Here is an 18,594-nt window from a genome sequence, read left to right on the forward strand (position 1 = left end):
CAGTTATCTCCCTCTCCCTCTCTCTCTCCTCCCCCCCCACTTCTTCTCTCTCTCCCTCTCTCCCTCCCTCTCCCTCTCCTTTTCCCCCTCCTTCCATCCCTCCCTCTCTCTTCATCTCCCTCCCCCCCATAAAGTTTTAAAAACAAATACTTAAAGACACTTGGAGTCTCTGTTCTTGCCAGTCATCATGCAGTGCAGACAGGAGTCATTCTTTCTGAGCAAGCACAACAGAAGAATGAGTGACTGTGTGTAAATGCATTACTGTCTTCCATTCATTTGGAAACTATTTATTAGATGCTTTATTTATTTCTTCATTCATTCATTCTGTGACAGCACTGGGAACTCAGTAGTAACTAAGCAAATGAAGCCTGTGTTCTCATGGAGATTGTACTTCCAGTGGGAGACATAGGTCATAAACAAATACTAGATGTTGATGAGAAGCAACACTCAGACCTTCCTGCTGAGCACAGCTATTAAGAGGGAAATGAAAATGACAAATAAACACCGTAGAATAATCTTTGAAGGCATCAAAGCTAAAGAAGTTTAAGAAAAGAATTGTAGGGCAGAAGTTTAGGGAAAAGGAAAGTCAGAAAGTTAAGTTCAGAAACTCTGATTTTTCCCTTGGGCATACTTGTTCAGCAGAGGTTACTCAAAATCTGAATCAGTGAATCTCAAAAATGATTTGTGTGACTGTTTCCTCAACTGTCCCAAGTGTGGCACATAACTGGTCTTATGATAGATGCATAGAAAGTTGTTTTAATGTACAGTGGACATTTGAGGCCATTAGACTTCATTGCTGGACCCCTCGTTGAGAATGGCTGCCTTGGTTTCCTGCCAGTTCCTTACTAGGAAGCTGAATTGAGTCTTAAAAGAAATCCAGATTTTGGAAAACTTAAAAAATGGAGTCTTAAGACTCATGAAGTTTGAGTAAAGGAATTGATAAATATGACCTTTTTATTGGAACCTTAAAAAAGTATATTTCCAGAGAGGAAGACCCTGATGTCTAGCTCTCAGGTATCTCACTTCCTGATGGCATTAAGGCTAACCTGGAATTGCTAATTATGCTATCCTCTATTAAAAGCAAATACAGGGCCAGCGCCGCGGCTCAATAGGCTAATCCTCCGCCTGTGGTGCTGGCACACCAGGTTCTAGTCCCGGTCGGGGCACTGGATTTCTGTCCCGGTTGCCCCTCTTCCAGGCCAGCTCTCTGCTGTGGCCCGGGAAGGCAGTGGAGGATGGCCCAAGTGCTTGGGCCCTGCACCTGCATGGGAGACCAGGATAAGCACCTGACTCCTGCCATCGGATCAGCGCAGTGCGCCGGCCGCAGCTCACCGGCTGCAGCACACTGGCCGCAGCGGCCATTGGAGGGTGAACCAACGGCAAAAAGGAAGACCTTTCCCTCTGTCTCTCTCTCTCACTGTCCACTCTGCCTGTCAAAAAAATTTAAAAAAGCAAATACAAATATTCTCTGAAGAAATACTGAAAAAATATTGTAATATTGACGTTAAAACAGATTTTCATGTGTAATTATACATACTCAAACGAGACAGGAATAGGGAAGTACCATACTAGAAAATAAAGAAGCAAACCACAGAAGATTCCTATATGAAATAAATGCTTTATGCTCATTATAATCAAAGAATTAAAAAATGCAATAGGTGATTTAAGTAGAGGACTAGAAAATATAGAAAAAAAACATTCTAAAACTAAAAGACATAACAACTGAAAAGAACTAATAGATAAATTGAGTAACAGATTAGACACAGCTGAAGAAATAGTACACTGGAAGTTAGACCCACAAAGACCAAAGACTGAGTGGCACAAAAATTAGCATGAAACACCTTCTGCACTGGCCAGCTCATTTACTGAAAGCTCTGAAGACCCCACAGGGTCTGACTCCTCTCCTTCTTCTGCCTCACTCCATTTGTACCTCTTATTTTAGTCCATTCCTGCTGCTTAAACAAAATATCTTACACTGAATATAAATAATGGGAATCTATTTCTCCTTTTTCTGGCAGTTGTGCAGTTCAAGATCATGGCACCAGACTGAGTATCAGACTCCTTGCTTCTTAAATAGCACCTCTTCCTGTGTTCCTGCATGGCAGAAGGCCAAAAGGATATAAGGGAGTGAAGGGCCAGACAGCTCTCTGAATTCTTTTTTGTAAAAACATTAATCCCATTCATGAGATTAATGTCTTCATCATCTAATCACTTCCCAAAGCCCCCTACCCCACCTCTTAATCCCATCACATGATGATTAAGTTTTCATCATGAATTTTGGAGGAATACCAGCATTTAAACAATAGCACCATTCTATGTTATGGTCTTTGTTTTTGCTACTTATTCTATCTGAAAAGCTCTTCCTGATCCCCCTAAAATATGTGGTCAGTTCTCTTATCTACTAGAGCTTCATTGAACACCCTGTCTAGAAAACTCAAACTTCCCCAACACCCTCACTATCTTACTTATGATATGTTTTTATGATTAGTTTTGTCTGCTTCCCCACTGGAATACAAGCCTTATATGGACAAATATACTTGTTTGGTGTGTTCAAGGCTGTTCAAAACAGTGCCTGGCACAGAGTTAGGCACTGAACAAATGTCTGCTTCCCAGAATCAATGAAAAAATTTGATTGAAAAAATGTAGAGCATGATGACAGGTTAATGTGAAATCAGTAAATTTAGTTATTCGCATGTCTTCTCATCTTTGTGGGATTTCTGGATTAGTTTCATTTTCCTAATTTTCCATTTACAGTTTGCTTTCCCTCTTCATGATTGTAGAACTTATGGGTTAACTTCCTGTTATTTAATTTTCCTTTTAGTTTTCATTAATGAATCTGAACAAATGTAATTCCACCTCAGATAGGAACTCTTGAGAGATGAGAGGCATTCTTTGAATAATTGGCACAGATAAATTGTTAAAGGCCTTATTCAGCTGTGGATAGAATGGAAGCTAATCCTGATAAGTAATTTCTTAGTCTAGAAACCACAGAAGTTAATACTATTTACAGGATGTAAATACAGACATTACATTTAGGTGATGTTTTAAGAATTCCTCAGATTCTAAAAAAAAAAATACCTGAATAGCTTTATTTTCCTCTGACTTAATAGCTTTGTCTGTTTAAAAAGAACAGGCCTTTAAATAAAAGGAAAATACCACTATAATGGTAAGTACTGTGCCAAGCAGTTTTGGTTAATTTTCCCACAACCAGGAAACAGCCAGTAAGAGTGTATTATGATTCTCATTTTGGAAGTTATAAATTTTTCCAAGAGGTTGGTAAATTCTCCAAAGCCATCTACGTAGAAAATGGCAGAGCTGGAATTTGAGCATGGTTATCAGACTCCGAGACTGATAGGAAGAAGTTGTTAGTCTAAAAAGGCACGTAATGTATTGCTGATAGCCATGAAGTAAACAACTGAGCATGTGACTTGATTGTTAAATACTGATCTTATGTTTAAATTATGTGGGAAAGATTTCTTATTTAGAATTAATATTGTGATTATCCCCTTATTCATAAAATAGGTTGGTTATATGATATACTCATAATCATCATTGACACTCATAATTGGTAGTAATTGACAAGGGTATTAACCAGAACCTAGATAAAATTCTGAAGCTTGCATTGTCGCATAGCAGTGAAGCCACCACTTGCAGTCCCACGCTGCCACCCCATATGAGTACTGGTTTGTGTCTGGGCTGCTCCACTTCCAATCCAGATCCCTACTGATGGCCTGGGAAAAGCAATTGAAGATGGCCCAGCTGCTTGGGACCCTGCTACCGACATGGGACACGTGGAAGAAGCTCCTAGCTTCTGATTTCAGCCTAGCCCCACCCCGACCTTTGCCAGCTGGGGAGTAAAACATAAGATAGCAAAACTCTCTCTCCCTCTCTTCTATAACAAAATAAAAAAATTTTAAAGCATAATATAAAAAATGAATTTCTGGGCCGGCACCACGGCTCACTAGGCTAATCCTCCGCCTAGCGGTGCCGGCACACTGGGTTCTAGTCCCGGTCGGGCACCAGATTCTGTCCGGGTTGCCCCTCTTCCAGGCCAGCTCTCTGCTGTGGCCAGGGAGTGCAGTGGAGGATGGCCCAAGTGCTTGGGCCCTGCACCCCATGGGAGACCAGGATAAGTACCTGGCTCTTGCCATCGGATCAGCGTGGTGCACCGGCCACAGCGCGCCAGCCGTGGCGGCCATTGGAGGGTGAACCAATGGCAAAGGAAGACCTTTCCCTCTGTCTCTCTCTCTCTCACTGTCCACTCTGCCTGTCCCCCCCCCCCCCAAAATTTTTTTTTTCTGAAGACCAGTTTTAAGTAATGTTTTTTTCAAATCTAAAGAATCGTTGTAAGAATAAATTTGAAGTTTTAACCCTGTATTTTATATATATGAAAACTACAGTTTTGTTAAGATTTATTTTTATTTACTTGAAAGACAGAGTTACAGAGAGAGGTTAGAGCCAGAGATAGAGAGAGAGAAGTCTTCCATTCTGCTGGTTCACTCTCCAGAAGATTGCAACAGCCAGAGCTGAGCTGATCCACAGCCAGGAGCCAGGAGCTTTTTCTTGGGCTCCCATGTAGGTGCAGGGACCCAAAGACTTGGGCCATCTTCCCAGGCGGTAGCAGAGAGCTGGATTGGAAGTGGAGCAGCCAGAACTCAAACCAGCACCCATATGGGATGCCAGCACTACAGGCTGGGGCTTTAACCTGCTGTACCACAGTGCAGGCCCCAAACTTTTTACATTTTAAAATGACCATTTATCACCCCCAACTGAAGTGTTAAATAGCATAACTATCTCCTTTTAAAATTTTCAGAATTGAAACAGTATTTTTAAGATCTCATTTGTGCAAATTCTGCCTTATTAAAATGTCTTTTCCCAGGTTTAAATGTTAGACTTGATTTTCCCTGTGACAAAATTAGAATTGAGTGGGTCATGCTATTTTCTTTTCTCCTTGAACATCTCTTTTCAAAGCAAGATTCCTCTGACATCTGGCAATATGTCAGTTTGAGTTTTAAAGGTAGAGAATGACCATGAAGAATCTGTACCTGTATTACATTGTATTTGCCCTTCTCTGAAGCCTGCCTGACATCCGCCAAGTGTCCAGGCCACCACCACCGGTTCAGTGCCATTTGTAAACTCCGACATGTAGCTTGATGAATAACCAAGTCTTTTTAATGAGAAAGAATGCATTTTAATATATATTCATGACTTTTAATAATGTTCTTCAAACTTTCAGAAATTGAATACAGTTATATTTATAACATATATGTAAGACTTATTTAATGTTTGATAGAGAATAATGCAAATCATTTGCTGCTGTAAAAATTTTAATATTTTAATACATATTGTGGTTTATTCTACTTGTTTTACATCTTTTTTTAAGAAAGCTTTTATTTAATAAATACAAATTTCGTAGGTACAGCTTTAGGAATATAGCGGTTCTTCCCCCTATACCCACCCTCCCATCCCTATCCCCATCCCACCTTCTACTCCCTCTCACATCCCATTCTTCATTAAGATTCAATTTTTAATTATCTTTATATACAGAAAATCAGCTCTATACTAAGCAAAGATTTCCACAGTTTGCACCCACACAGACACACAAAGTATAATGTACTGTTGTTTGAAGACAAGTTTTACCATTAATTCTCATAATACAACTCATTAAGGACAGAGGTCCTACATAGGGAGTAAGTGCACAGTGACTCTTGTTGTTGATTTAACAATTGACACTCTTATTTATGACGTCAGTAGTCACCCGATGCCCTTGTCATGTGCTGCCAAGGCTATGGATGCCTCTTGAGTCCACAAACTCTGACATTATTTAGAAAGGGCCATAATCAAAGTGGAAGTTCTCTCCTTCCTTCAGAGAAAGGTACCTCCTTCTTTGATGGCCCCTTCTTTCCACTCGAATCTCAGTCACAGAGATCCTTCATGTAGGTCATTTTTTTGCTACAGTGTCTTGGCTTTCCATGCCTGAAATGTTCTCATGGGCTTTTTAGCCATATCCAAATGCCTTAAGGGCTGATTCTGAGGCCAGAGTGCTGTTTAGGGCTGTCATTCTATGAGTGTGCTGTGTGGTCTGCTTCCCATTTGCATTCATCTTAAAAAAAAAAAAAACTTTCTGCATTTCCTGCCATTTTATGGTTAATTAGTTTCTTTCTTTATTCACTCAACAAACATTACTGCACATCTACTATGTGCCAGACATTGAGAATACAGGACAACAAGCCCTGATCCTTACCCTCAAAGACCCTGGAGACTAGTGAGAGAGAAAGGAAGCAAATAAATACTTACTGTGCTGTAAGTATCAGTTGTCATGGAGGAAAATGATAATTCGGTCTTGTGTTGACGTGGACCTACAAAAAGTGATGTCAAATGAAACAGAACATTCGGAGCAATCACAGCATGAAGTAACAATTGTGTGTGCCCCCCATGGTTCTGCAACACAGGGTGCAACACAGCTGTGCATGCATTGTTTCTGGGTAAGGTGCTGAGGACTCTGGGAGGTGCAAGAATTTGGTCTGTGTTTTATAGGAAGCAGGAGAGGAGAATGGGAAGAAGAAACTTAAAGCATTGAAGCAACAAGCGCAGAGCTGCATTTTGTTAAATAATCCAGAAGAATGTTTGTATGAGGAGGTGCTAGAACCAGGGAAACCCATGAAGATGTCAGTGCTCGTCCATTTGGAGAAGCTGCATGATTCAAGTGAATCTAATAGTCCTGCACAATGAATCTAATAATCCTTATATTCTCTTGGGAATACAAGGAAAGGGTGGTTGTGAAGGAGATTTCAGAGAGTATAATCTAGACATACTAACTAGTTGCTCTGATAGTGGGATGTTTAAACAGAAAGCGCTGATTTTCTCCAGATGGAAGTATCTTCCAGCTGTATGCACACAGATGCATTTTTGCCACTGTATGAGGTGTGGGGTGCATCTCATATGTTTCTGCTATGGCTTCACAGCTACAGGATCCAGTTGTAAACGTGCAAGGAAGAGGATCAAATGTGTTTGTGGTGTGTGTTGACAATGTGTTGGAGCTCTATTAAATGTCCAAGGAAAATCAATATATTGCTTAAAATAAGTTTGTAATGCCCCATTTCCTTACTTCTTGTCATGCAAGGACTTGGTTCTGCAGATGTATAGATCAGCTGTGGAAAACTCAAGGCACAGGAGAGATGACAAAGCAGGAGAAAAGTTGTAGGGACATTCTGTCTAGCAGTGTAATGAGCACATATTAGGTTCTTGATATGTTTTGGGCATTGTTATTACTCTGTTTTAAAAGAATGAATAAGACATGATCTGTGTACAAAGTGGGAGGTGAGACGAAAAGCATGTCATATCCAAACAGTAATAGAGGTGTATGTATTAGGTCTACTATTGTCATAACACAGGTAGACTGTTATAGACTGTTCTTAGGAGATTGGGAAGTTAAAACAGAATTGAAGGTGCTCATTTGAGCTTCATCTTGAAAAATTTGGTTCAAGACAGAAGGCACAGAGACTTATAGGAAACACACATGATCTTAAATTAGTTACTGCAGTTGAAGACCAAGACACATGGCAGAAAATGAGGCTGATGTGTAGACTGGGGGCCATGTAATCAGGAGGAATGCTGTTTATGAAAAAGGGAAATGTGCGAAAATACACAAAGATATGAGGTGTAAAGAAAATTTTCCAGGGGCTGTCATTGTGGTGTAACTGGTTAAGCCACCACCTGCAGCACCAGCATCCCGTATAGGCACTGTTTCTAGTCCCAGCTGCTTTGCTTCCAGTCCAGCTTCCTGCTAATGCTTCTGGGAAAACAGCAGTAGATGGCCCAATTGCCTGGGCCCCAACAGCCATGTGGGAGATCCAGATGAAGTTCCTGGCTCCTGGCTTCCACTTGGCCCAGCCCTAGCCATTGCAGCCATTTAGGGAGTGAACCAAGATGGAAGATCTTTGTCTCTTACCCTCCTCCCCCCATTCTGCCTTCAAAATAAAAGAAACTCTTCCAGTGCATCTGAGCAGTGCTAAGTGTGAAGTCTAATGAATTCTCTGTCCTGGTTCTGACAGGCTTCTTTGAAGAGTAGATTATCGGGCCGGTGCTGTGGCATACCAGGGAAAGCCGCTGCCTGCAGTGCCGGCATCCCATATGGGCATCGGTTCATGTCCAGGCTGCTCCACTTCCAATCCAGCTCTTTGCTATGACGTGGGAAAGCAGTAGAAGACAGCCCAAGTCCTTGGGCCCCTGCACCCAGAGGAAGCTCCTGGCTCCTGGGTTCGAATCATTGCAGCCAACTGGGGAGCGAACCAGTGGATGGAGGATCTCCCTCTCCTCCCTCCCCCTTCCTCTCCCCCTCCCCCTCTCTCCCCTGCCTCTCTGTGTAACTCTTTCAAATAAATCTGTAGAAAAAATAGATTATAAGTTTAAATATGTGATTGAACCTAATCTTTAACATCTCCTCCTATACTGTATCTTAGGATTCCCCTCAGTTACATACTAAGTTGTACCAAATCATGCATTATTTTAAAAAAAATCCTACTTCAGCCTCAGAAAAAAATGTAAAGAATAATTTTATAATGTAGTGTTATGTAAATAAGAAAAAGGACCAAACTGGAAGATGAAAGCATTTGATAAAAAAGGGAGGACTGCTAGCCCGCAAATCACCCCATCTTCAAAGAAAGCCTGAAGTAGTGCAGGAACTCTTACCAAACTCTGCCACCTAATACCCTTCCTCATGTTAATCATTTGATGAGTCATTACTGGTTCATCTCATCTCTTGCTTTCAACCAGTGACCCCTCTCCTGTCTTGTGGTAAAAATAGATGATCAGCAAGAATTCCCTCTGCTCCTGTCTAGAAACTTAGACACTTATCTGCTGTCACTCTCAGTTTTCCCTCCTTTTATCCTGTCACAGTTGTCTTTATGCTTCCTTGTGTTTTTCAAGCATTGTCTATTGAACACATAGAACTTGTTATAATGAAAGAGAATGCAGATATGCACCCCATGGCCAAATCTAAATGAGAAATAATCATGAAAGAAATGTTGTGACAGTGACAAATTTAGCCTTTTAAAATGTTAATATAAAAATAATGAAGTTTGGTGCCAGCATTGTAGCGTAGTGGATTAGGCCATCACCTGTGATGCTGACAACCCATATGGGTACAGGTTCGATTCCCAGCTGCCCTATTTCTTATCCAGTTCCCTGCTAATGTTACTGAAAAAGCATTGGAAGGTGACTGAAGTGCACCCACCTGGGATACCTAGATGAAGATCCTTTCTATGGCCTGGCCCAGCCCTGACCCATTGAGGCCATAACCAGTGGATGGAAAATATCTCTCCCTCTCTCTCTCTAAATCTGCCTTACAACATTTCAGATAAAATAAATAAATCTTTTTTTTAAGGTTTTTATTCATTTATTTAGTTGTAGAGTTATAGACAGTGAGAGGGAGAGAGAAAAAGGTCTTCCTTTCATTGATTCACTCCCCAAATGGCCACAATGGCTGGAGCTGTGCTGATTTGAAACCAGGAGCCAGTCACTTCTTTCCGGTCTTCCATACGGATGCAGGGGCCCAAGCACTTGGGCCATCTTCTACTGCTTTCCCAGGCCATAGCAGAGAGCCGGATTGAAAGAGGAACAGCTGGGACTTGAACCGGCACCCATATTGGATGCTGATGACACAGGCAAAGGATTAACCTACTGCACCTCAGTGCTGGCCCCAATAAATCTTTTTTTTAAAAATTGAAGTTAACAATTCTTGAAATAAACAATTTGAAATTTTCAATGAGTTCCTAGCATTGTAATATCTGGGAGCATAATTGAGCAGAGAATTAATGACATAATTGTAGGATTAAAACAGTGAAGTGCTTAATATTTTAGTTCATTTTAAAAATTTTAGTCATGTAGTCTTTATTCTTTAAGCATGGAAAAATGCCATGTTCTATTCATGCTACTAATAATTTGTTAAAGAAACCATGATCCCCACTTTTTGCCAAACTCTATGCACATTTTAGTGATATAGTTGTAGCTGCAATTCTCTCCCTCCATGTACACCTTTTCTATCTCAGCCTCACCCTGCAAGTATCTGAGATTTCTAAAATATAAAGTGAGAAACTGGCATATGTAAAATACGAAGTGATTAAGCAACTGTTTGCCATGCCAGCATCCCATAATAGCGTGTGGAGTTTGAGTTCTGGCCATCCAGCTTCCTACTAATGTGCCTGGAAAGGCAGTGGAGGGCAGGCCATGTACTTGGGTCCCTGCCAGCCCATGAAGGAGACCAAGATGGATTTCTTGGATTGAGGCTTTGCCTGTTGTGGCCATTTGGGAAGTGAACCAGCAAATGATGAAAGAATGCAAGGGAGAAAGAGAAAGAAAGAACAGGTAGATCTCTCTCCCCCCTTCCTCCCTCCCTCCTCCTTTCAGTCTGCCTTTCAAATAAATAAATAAATAAAATCTTTAAAATAAGATATATAGTGAATCATGTTCCTCAAATCCACAGCCATTTTAACTTGATCTTTCTTTTTTTTTTATAACAAATCTTCAGTTTATTTGAAGCAATTCCATTTCAAAAACTTTTAAGTTACAGCAGTCACAGAAAAAATGGGATAGAAACAACAGAAGAATGACCGGGAGTACTGTATTTACTGTATTTTTAACACTGTCATGGCTTTATTCAAAACACAGTTGCACAGAAGTATTAACTTCAAAGTTTTTAAGGAGAGATTCTTGAGGAACTTAACACACTACCTACATACTGCCATACAAAAGTATTAAAGTAGGACCAAAAAGGTCTACAAAATATAAAACCCACCCTTACCTGTTTGCATGAAAATACCACCCACAAAACTACAGAAGTCTTAAAAGTTATCTGGAGACTCTAGGTGTTGTTTTCAAAGAATTCTTAATTTTGATTGCACAATATGATGATTTATAAGAAAGTCAATATATAGATTTCATTTTAAAAATAAGTATTTTATAATCTGGCATAGTACGCAACGAGAATCCTTAGGGACTAAAACAGGGCATTTCAACTTGATCTTTCTTGATCTGCCTATAGGTTTCTCAGTTTTCTTATCTGTCTTCCATGTGCACCTTACGGTGTACTCACAGTAGGCTGTTTGCTTCCCCAAATGAGAAGGGTTCTTGTATTTCTATACCTCTACTGTTTTGTACCTGCTGTTCATTCTACACAATTTTAATTTATCATGACTTTCCCCTGCAACTTTTGCTTTTCTGTGCTGTGAAACCAACATCTGGCGTTGACGTTTCTGGAAAATGTCCTTCCCCTTTCCGTTTGCCTACTGGACTAGTGAGTCCCACCTCAGTGCTTGGCTTTGACGTGGCATTTGATGTGCTGAATTATAGTTGGAATTATAGTTGTCTCTTTAGTTGTTCTTCATCTCTCCCATGTCACCTGTGGTCAGTGCACACACCAGACTGTGAGGTGCCTTTCCATCTAGCAGAGTGCCAGAAACAGAGTAGGTGCCAGGTGAAGATTTAAAAAATTTAATAGCAACTTCTTTTTGTTAGGAGATGCCCACTTTTTTTAATTTATGAATTTGTCAGAATTGTTAGTAATGCTTGCATTTCGCTACTTTCCAAATAACCAAAATCATTTCAGTTTTTTCCCTTGGTTGTGTAAAAGCCTTCTCATCCTTGTGTTGCCACTGGAAAGTTATAGCAAAATTTGTAATGTACTGGTAGTACTATGAAGAACATGATAACTTGCTTATTGATTTATAAGCTTATTCCTGACTTTTATTTTTCTTCTGTCTCCCATTTTAATGAGTATTTTATATTCTGGTATATGTTCTTTCCAAAGTACAGAACATGTATCTTTGATAGATATTTGGTTCTTCCTTTGTAAAAACTGATAATAATAATGACAAATCTAGGTGATTATGTATAAATTATACAAAACTTAATACTATCTTTTTATGTTAATGTATGTTTTACATAACTGAAAGCATTACAGTGTAATTCCTATTTAGATATGTGTGTCTTTCTAAAATAAATTGAGGTCTGCTATGTATTAGATGCTTTTTTAAAAGAGAATGAAGTGATCACTTTAAAGCCAGTCATTTGACTGATACCTTTCATGTAGTACCTTCTGATGTTCTACATCTGTGAGTTGTGGTATTTTAGAAATCTATGAGAGAGGTCTGTGTGGACACTACTGTACTGTGATAATGATTAAAACAAGCTATACATTATGAAATTCTTCATGTGTCAGGAATTGGGCTGGAATATATATTCACATATGTACATATATTTTCTCATCCCTTTAAGATGCTTGCAAAGGTTTGCACTTTACAGGTAGAGATACGGGTTCTGGTACATGAATAAGCTTGCCTAAATTCATTGATGTCAAACTATAGAAGCCTACGTGAAGCCAGACCCTTTCTTTTATTCTGAGACCACATTTCTCTACTTCAAGAAATTTGGTGTATACTCTGCAATCATTAAATTCATTTCCACCAATAATATAGATATCCCAATATACTTGTCTTAGATGTTATTTTCAGGCTTATTTGAATATTAAGTTAAATACTATCCCAGTAAATCCATAGCCACTATATAATTGAATAAGTCTGGAAACTTAGAAATCAGTTGTTGAATAGGATTCATAGTTTCATGGATATAAACATTACTGAATAACACACATCTCATTTGATCTTACAGAATAGTAGTTTTTCTAGATTTTTTTAAATCCCATGATACTTTTTAAATAACCATAGTGTGCTTGCTAATACCTGTAAAATTTCCTCAGTGTAAAGTCTGTCCCCAGTAGAACTTTTGCTCTTATTGGGTTATTTTTTTTTATTTTAATTGTAGAGTTGGATACTAGACAGTTTATCAAATAAATGATTTGCAAATATCTTCTCTCATTTAGTGAATTGTCTCAACTTTTCTGTTAGTATGCTTTAAAGGATAAAAGTTTAATTTTGACGAAGCCCATTTTATCTATTGTCTTTGGCTATTTTGGTTTTGCTGGCGTATTTTAAGAACTCCATGCCCAATCCAGAATCAGGGAAGTGTCTGTGTTTACCTTTCAGTTTAACAGTAATGTACTGGAGATTGCTGAGGGGTGGGCATTGGCTACAGTGATTCAGATGCCAGTTGGAATGCCCCCAGAGTCTGAGTCCCAACTCCACTTGCAGGTCCACCTTTCTGCAAATGCACACTCTGGGAGGCAACAAGTGATGACTCAAGTACTTGGATCCTGCCACTAATGTAGGAGACCTGGACTGTGTCCTGGACTTCTGGTTCAGCTCAGCTCTGGCTGTTGGGCATTTAAGGCATGACCACATAGATGGAATATCTCTATATCCCTTTCCCTCCCTTCTGAATAAAGTTAAATTTTAAAAAATTTTACAGATCGTTTGGCTTCTTGGATGTATAAAGTTTTTATCAGTTTGGGGAAGTTTTCCACCACTGTTTTTCCCAGTACACTTCTGCTGCTTTCTCTGCTGTCCTTGTAGGTATCTGACCATGTGCATGTCCATTCATTTGGTGTCCTCACTTCTCTGATGCCCTGTTCATTTTCCCTTATTTTCTTTCTTTTCCACACACTGGTTAATCTCCATTCGTCTGCGTTCAAGTTACCATTTCTTCTGCCTACTCATATCTGCTGAAGAGCCTCTCTAATGAATTTTTCCTTTCAATTATTATACTTTGAGACTCAAGAATTTATTCTGGTTGTTTATGTTTTCTGTATTAACATTTACTGTTTGGTGATGCCCTTTTCTCATATTTTCCTTAGTTGTTTTTAAGCAGTGTATATCTTTTACAGTTCCTTGACTGTATATAAAGTAGCCAACTTATAGTTTTGTTTAATAAGTCTGGTATCTTCCTCAGGGGCTTCCTCAAGTTTTTATTGACTTTTTTCCTTGTATGAGAGCATACTTGTCTCAATTTTTTTTTTGCTTAAAACTGGATATTTAATATAATTTGTGTACTCTGGAAGTTAAATTTTTCCAAGGTTTGTTTGCTTTATTTTTTCTTCAATGACTTTTCCAAACTAGTTTTTAAAGTCTATATCTATCATGCTTCACCATTAAGACCTCTGTATTAGCTTATTGTTTTCAAAAGCTACTGATTAGAGATTTTCAGTGAACTTCCTACTCTTTGACAGAGCCCCTTGGGTGCACCCTGGGACTTGTTTGTGAGATTCCATCAGTTAATGTAGAACTAATTCTTAGCTAGCTTTCCATTTCCTGCTTATACAGACCTGGTGGTAAGCCAGAAGAACGCTCAGGCCATTTCAGGTCTTTGTGGAATGTGGACATAACACTATGCGTGGATGTGGCCTTCCAGATTCTCGGGAATATTTCAGGGTTTTTCAAAGCCTGTGTGGACATTTCAATCCTTACTTTAACATTGAATCTCTTTGATTAGCATATTGTTTTCCCAGTTTTTCTCTACCACTTGAAGCAGCTGAAGTCCTAAACAATTGCCTAAAATTATTTTCTTCTGATAAACTGAGGCAAAAGGCTTTCTGCACTGCATAAAAGGCCGATAAAAACAGTTCTCTGTGAATGAGTTTTGAAAGAGCCCCAGCCCTGTTCTGTCTCTCCCATTGGTGATCTTCAGTGCTCCCCCAAAGCTGAGGGAGAGAGGGTAGAAATAGAACCACTTAAAACAGCACAAAATTTGCTGCTCTTACCAGGTTTTGACCACTTTTTCAAAAATCAGTGTTTCCTATATCTCTGAATCCTTTGGTTAATTTCCAGGATTCTGAAAATGATGATTCTGGCTCACTGCTTGCAAGTTCTCTTATTTCATTTTCAATGAAGTCACACCTGTGTTTTTCTTTACATTGTTAATTAGACATAGAGTTAAAGGCTAGCTGAATTAATGAAAATTGACTGAAAGCAGAATGCTTCTTTCTTTCCAGAAACTTCTCTGATGTTTTTGTACTCCTCCCATTGTATTTTAGGACTATGATGATGGATATGGCACTGCTTATGATGAACAGAGTTATGATTCCTATGATAACAGCTATAGCACCCCAGCACAAAGGTAAGAGTCATTCTTCATTACCAGACCCCACAACAGACACTGTGCCCTTTCCTAGTTGTGTACCCTGGAGAAAGTGTGATAATTAGCTAAAGAGACTCATTTTGCTTGCACTATTCTGTTTTTTGTTTACTTCAATTGAAAAAGTGCTGTCTCTCCAACAACTAGCATGTATTACCCCACCAAAATTTACTGTACTATTAAAGCACTAAGGCTTGGGTAATCAAAATAGAATTTTTTTCCCTAAACATTTAACTTAAGTGTTCGTTATATTCTTAGATGGAACTCTGGCCTCAAAGTCTCACTTTTCAGTTCTGAGGCCAAAAATCACATCAGAAATGAGTAAATCTTGCCAGGAGAAGAAAATGCCAAGTTTTTTTTTAACCTTATTCATAAAATATTTCAGTTTCTTGTCTGCAGTGCTCCTATTTTACAACTTCAGAATCCTACGTGTGAATAATGAGTTAGTTCTGATTCATTTTCTGAAGAAATATTTACCCAGAAATAAATAATATGAGAGCCATAATGTAGTCTTATAGTTACCTCTTCTGGTAAAATACTCTGATAGTTGGTGTTAAATTAAATCAGTGTTTATTCTGTTCATAATCTTTTCCTAAATGCTTAGACATCTTTTATTCCATGTTTAAAATTCCTCTTTTTTTTTTTTTTTTTTTTGACAGAGTGGACAGTGAGAGAGAGAGACAGAGAGAAAGGTCTTCATTTGCTGTTGGTTCACCCTCCAATGGCACACCACGCTGATCCGATGGCAGGAGCCAGGAACTTATCCTGGTCTCCCATGGGGTGCAGGGCCCAAGCACTTGGGCCATCCTCCACTGCACTCCCTGGCCACAGTAGAGAGCTGGCCTAGAAGAGGGGCAACTGGGACAGAATCCGGCGCCCCGACTAGGACTAGAACCTGGTGTGCCGGCGCCGCAAGGCAGAGGGTTAGCCTAGTGAGCCGCGGCGCTGGCCCCATGTTTAAAATTCTAAGCACAGTACAAAGATAGACAAACATAAAATACTGGCTTTACAGTGATTATGAAGCACAAATAAATATAGATTGATAAAGCATAAAATCACTTTTGAACTCTGTGCCAATTAAGCTTGGACTCAGTCTCACATTTGTTAATTGTGCTACTGACTTTTTCATTTTTACTCCGATCAATTTATTTTCTTACCTAACTTGTAACAAATTAAGTAGCATTCAAATTTTGACTCTCAACTGCTCTTTTTGCATAGCTGCCTTGTTCATCATGTTTGTATGTTTTATTATAATGGGAGTAGCACACTCCTAATTATTCATTGAGCCAATGACTGGCATATCAGTGAATGCCAGATAAGACTATATCCCTACTATTTCATTGAAATTTCACAGTCACTTTATGAAGTGTGTAGTGCTATGCCATTGTAGAGATGAAGAAAAGGAGTATAAAAGACAGAGACTAAATGGAAAAATGAAATTCTAAGGTAGATTTCCTAACTCAAAGGTTTGTATTCTTTATTTAAAAAAAAAAGTCATTTTCCTAAATTTTGTTTGAAATCATAATGCAAAATATTTCAAATTTTGATCTAAAAAAACCCTGGCAAAGCAAGTCTCCCACCCATACATCATTTGCTGAGTGTGTACTGTATTACTGCTTCCTTGAGTTTCGTAAGTCTGTATTCAGGATCATGTGAGCACAGCACTCCTAACCACCGTCCTATAATGCAAATGTTCTTACTATAGAAAAGCAGCCTGAATGACAGATTCTGGGACTTTCCTGTGACTACCAGCCAATAGGTGGTAACTCAGGTTGCATGGTTGCCAAGTGGGTATTCTTAACCTTGGTATGTTTTCTGGAATCCCACTGCATTTGTATGTCAATTTTGTCGCAATATTCGCTATAATATTCAGTCTATTGAACTTTGGGGAAATGCCAATTTTTTATTGCTTGAACAGTATGATAATCTACAGTGATATTTACAGTTTGATTCATTTTGTGGACGAGAGAAGGAACCTAATATTTATTGAGCACTTACTTTATAGTCACATGTTGCTTATTGATAGGGATACATTCTGAGAAATACATCTTTAGGTGAATTTATCACATAAATAGCATATGAGGGCTATGTCATTTGATTATATAATTACTACAATTAGGACTGCTACAGTGTCATCAACTGATAGAATCTTATGGGACCACCATCATCTTTGTAGTCTGTTGTTGACCAAAATTTCATTGAAATGTTGCCAGACTGTATTTGATTTCAGCTGGTCTTCACAAGCACCTATCCAGTCCTATGCAGTAAGTATCATTATCTCTGGTTAGTAAATGTGGAAACCAAGATCTTGTATATTTTTAAAGATGTGCATCTGTAATACATGATAGTTCCTGTGATCTCTGGGTTTTTGATAACCTGATGTGAAGTACTAATTTTTTAAAACATTTATTTGAGACACAGATAGGCAGAGAGAGGAGAGTTCCCATCACTGGTTGACCTACCAAATGCTCACAACTGGTGCTGAACGTAGGCTGAGCCTAAGGGTCAGCAACTCCATCCAGATCCCCCATATAAGTAGCCAGAACCCAGATACTTGAACAGCCACCACTGCCTCCCAGAAAGCACATTAGCAGGAAGCTGGAATCAGGACTGGAGCTAGGAATTGAATCCAGGCACTTAAATATGGGATACAGGTATCCTGACTCCTAGGCCAACTACTCACTCCTTAAAAACAACATTTTAACTATTTGTCCTGTTAAATTCTTAGATCTGTGAATTCATAGAGAACATAAGAGAACCCGTATTTATATTGTGCCTTCCGTAAATCAGTTGTGAAATTTAATCCATTTCTTAACATATCTCATTTAGTCCAAATGAAAATAGCAAGAGTTAACATACATGGTGAACTGAGGCTCACCCAGGTAACTGAGCCTGTGTTTGAATCCAAATGTACAAAAAGCTCATCATCTTTACACTTTAAACTATGATAACCTCCAAGGATATGTCCAAAAAAATTCAGGGAAAATTGAATTAAAAGATAAATGTAGGCCGGTGCAGCGGCTCAATAGGCTAATCCCCCACCTGTGGCACTGGCACCCCGGGTTCTAGTCCCAGTTGGGGTGTCGGATTCTGTCCCAGTTGCCCCTCTTTCAGGCCAGCTCTCTGCTGTGGCCCAGGAGTACAGTGGAAGATGGCTCAGGTCTTTGGGCCCTGCACCTGCATGGGAGACCAGGAGGAAGCACCTGGCTCCTGGCTTCGGATCAGCACAGTGCACCAGCCACAGTGGCCATTGAGGGGTGAACCAATGGAAAGAAGACCTTTCTCTGTCTGTCTCTCTCACTGTCTACTCTGCCTGTCAAAAAAAAAAAAAAAAAAAAAAAAAAAGATAACTGTATTAATGGTGCAAAAATTTTGAAATCCATACATGTAAGGGTTCTTCAAAAAATTCATGAAAAGTGCATATTAAGGAAAAATAGGCGTGTATTTCATAATTATTTTGCACCAAAATGAACTTACCTTTTAATTGTTTTCTTATCAGTTCTTTGAAGTGCCCTTGCATGAACATGATTAGTTACATGCATTTATTCCTTTACTCATTTTTTCAGCAAC

At 39.2% G+C, this 18,594-nt stretch overlaps 1 protein-coding gene across 5 annotated transcripts in view; it reads left to right on the forward strand.

The window, feature by feature from the left end:
- The window catches only part of KHDRBS3 (KH RNA binding domain containing, signal transduction associated 3), a 206,349-nt gene that overhangs the window by 140,943 nt on the left and 46,812 nt on the right, over window positions 1-18,594 (forward strand). For all 5 annotated transcript variants that reach the window (XR_007918873.3, XM_089335748.1, XM_051844066.3 and 2 more), the window contains one exon: window positions 14,924-15,006. Coding sequence is in view for 4 of the 5 variants with exons in the window: in XM_089335748.1 (XP_089191874.1) it covers window positions 14,924-15,006 (83 nt within the window). In the remaining variant the exon portion in view is untranslated. The remainder of the gene's footprint in view (window positions 1-14,923; window positions 15,007-18,594) is intronic.

This window comes from Oryctolagus cuniculus, chromosome 6 (assembly GCF_051225735.1).
Source record: "Oryctolagus cuniculus isolate XC-2025 breed Fujian yellow rabbit chromosome 6, ASM5122573v1, whole genome shotgun sequence".
Taxonomy (NCBI): domain Eukaryota; kingdom Metazoa; phylum Chordata; class Mammalia; order Lagomorpha; family Leporidae; genus Oryctolagus; species Oryctolagus cuniculus.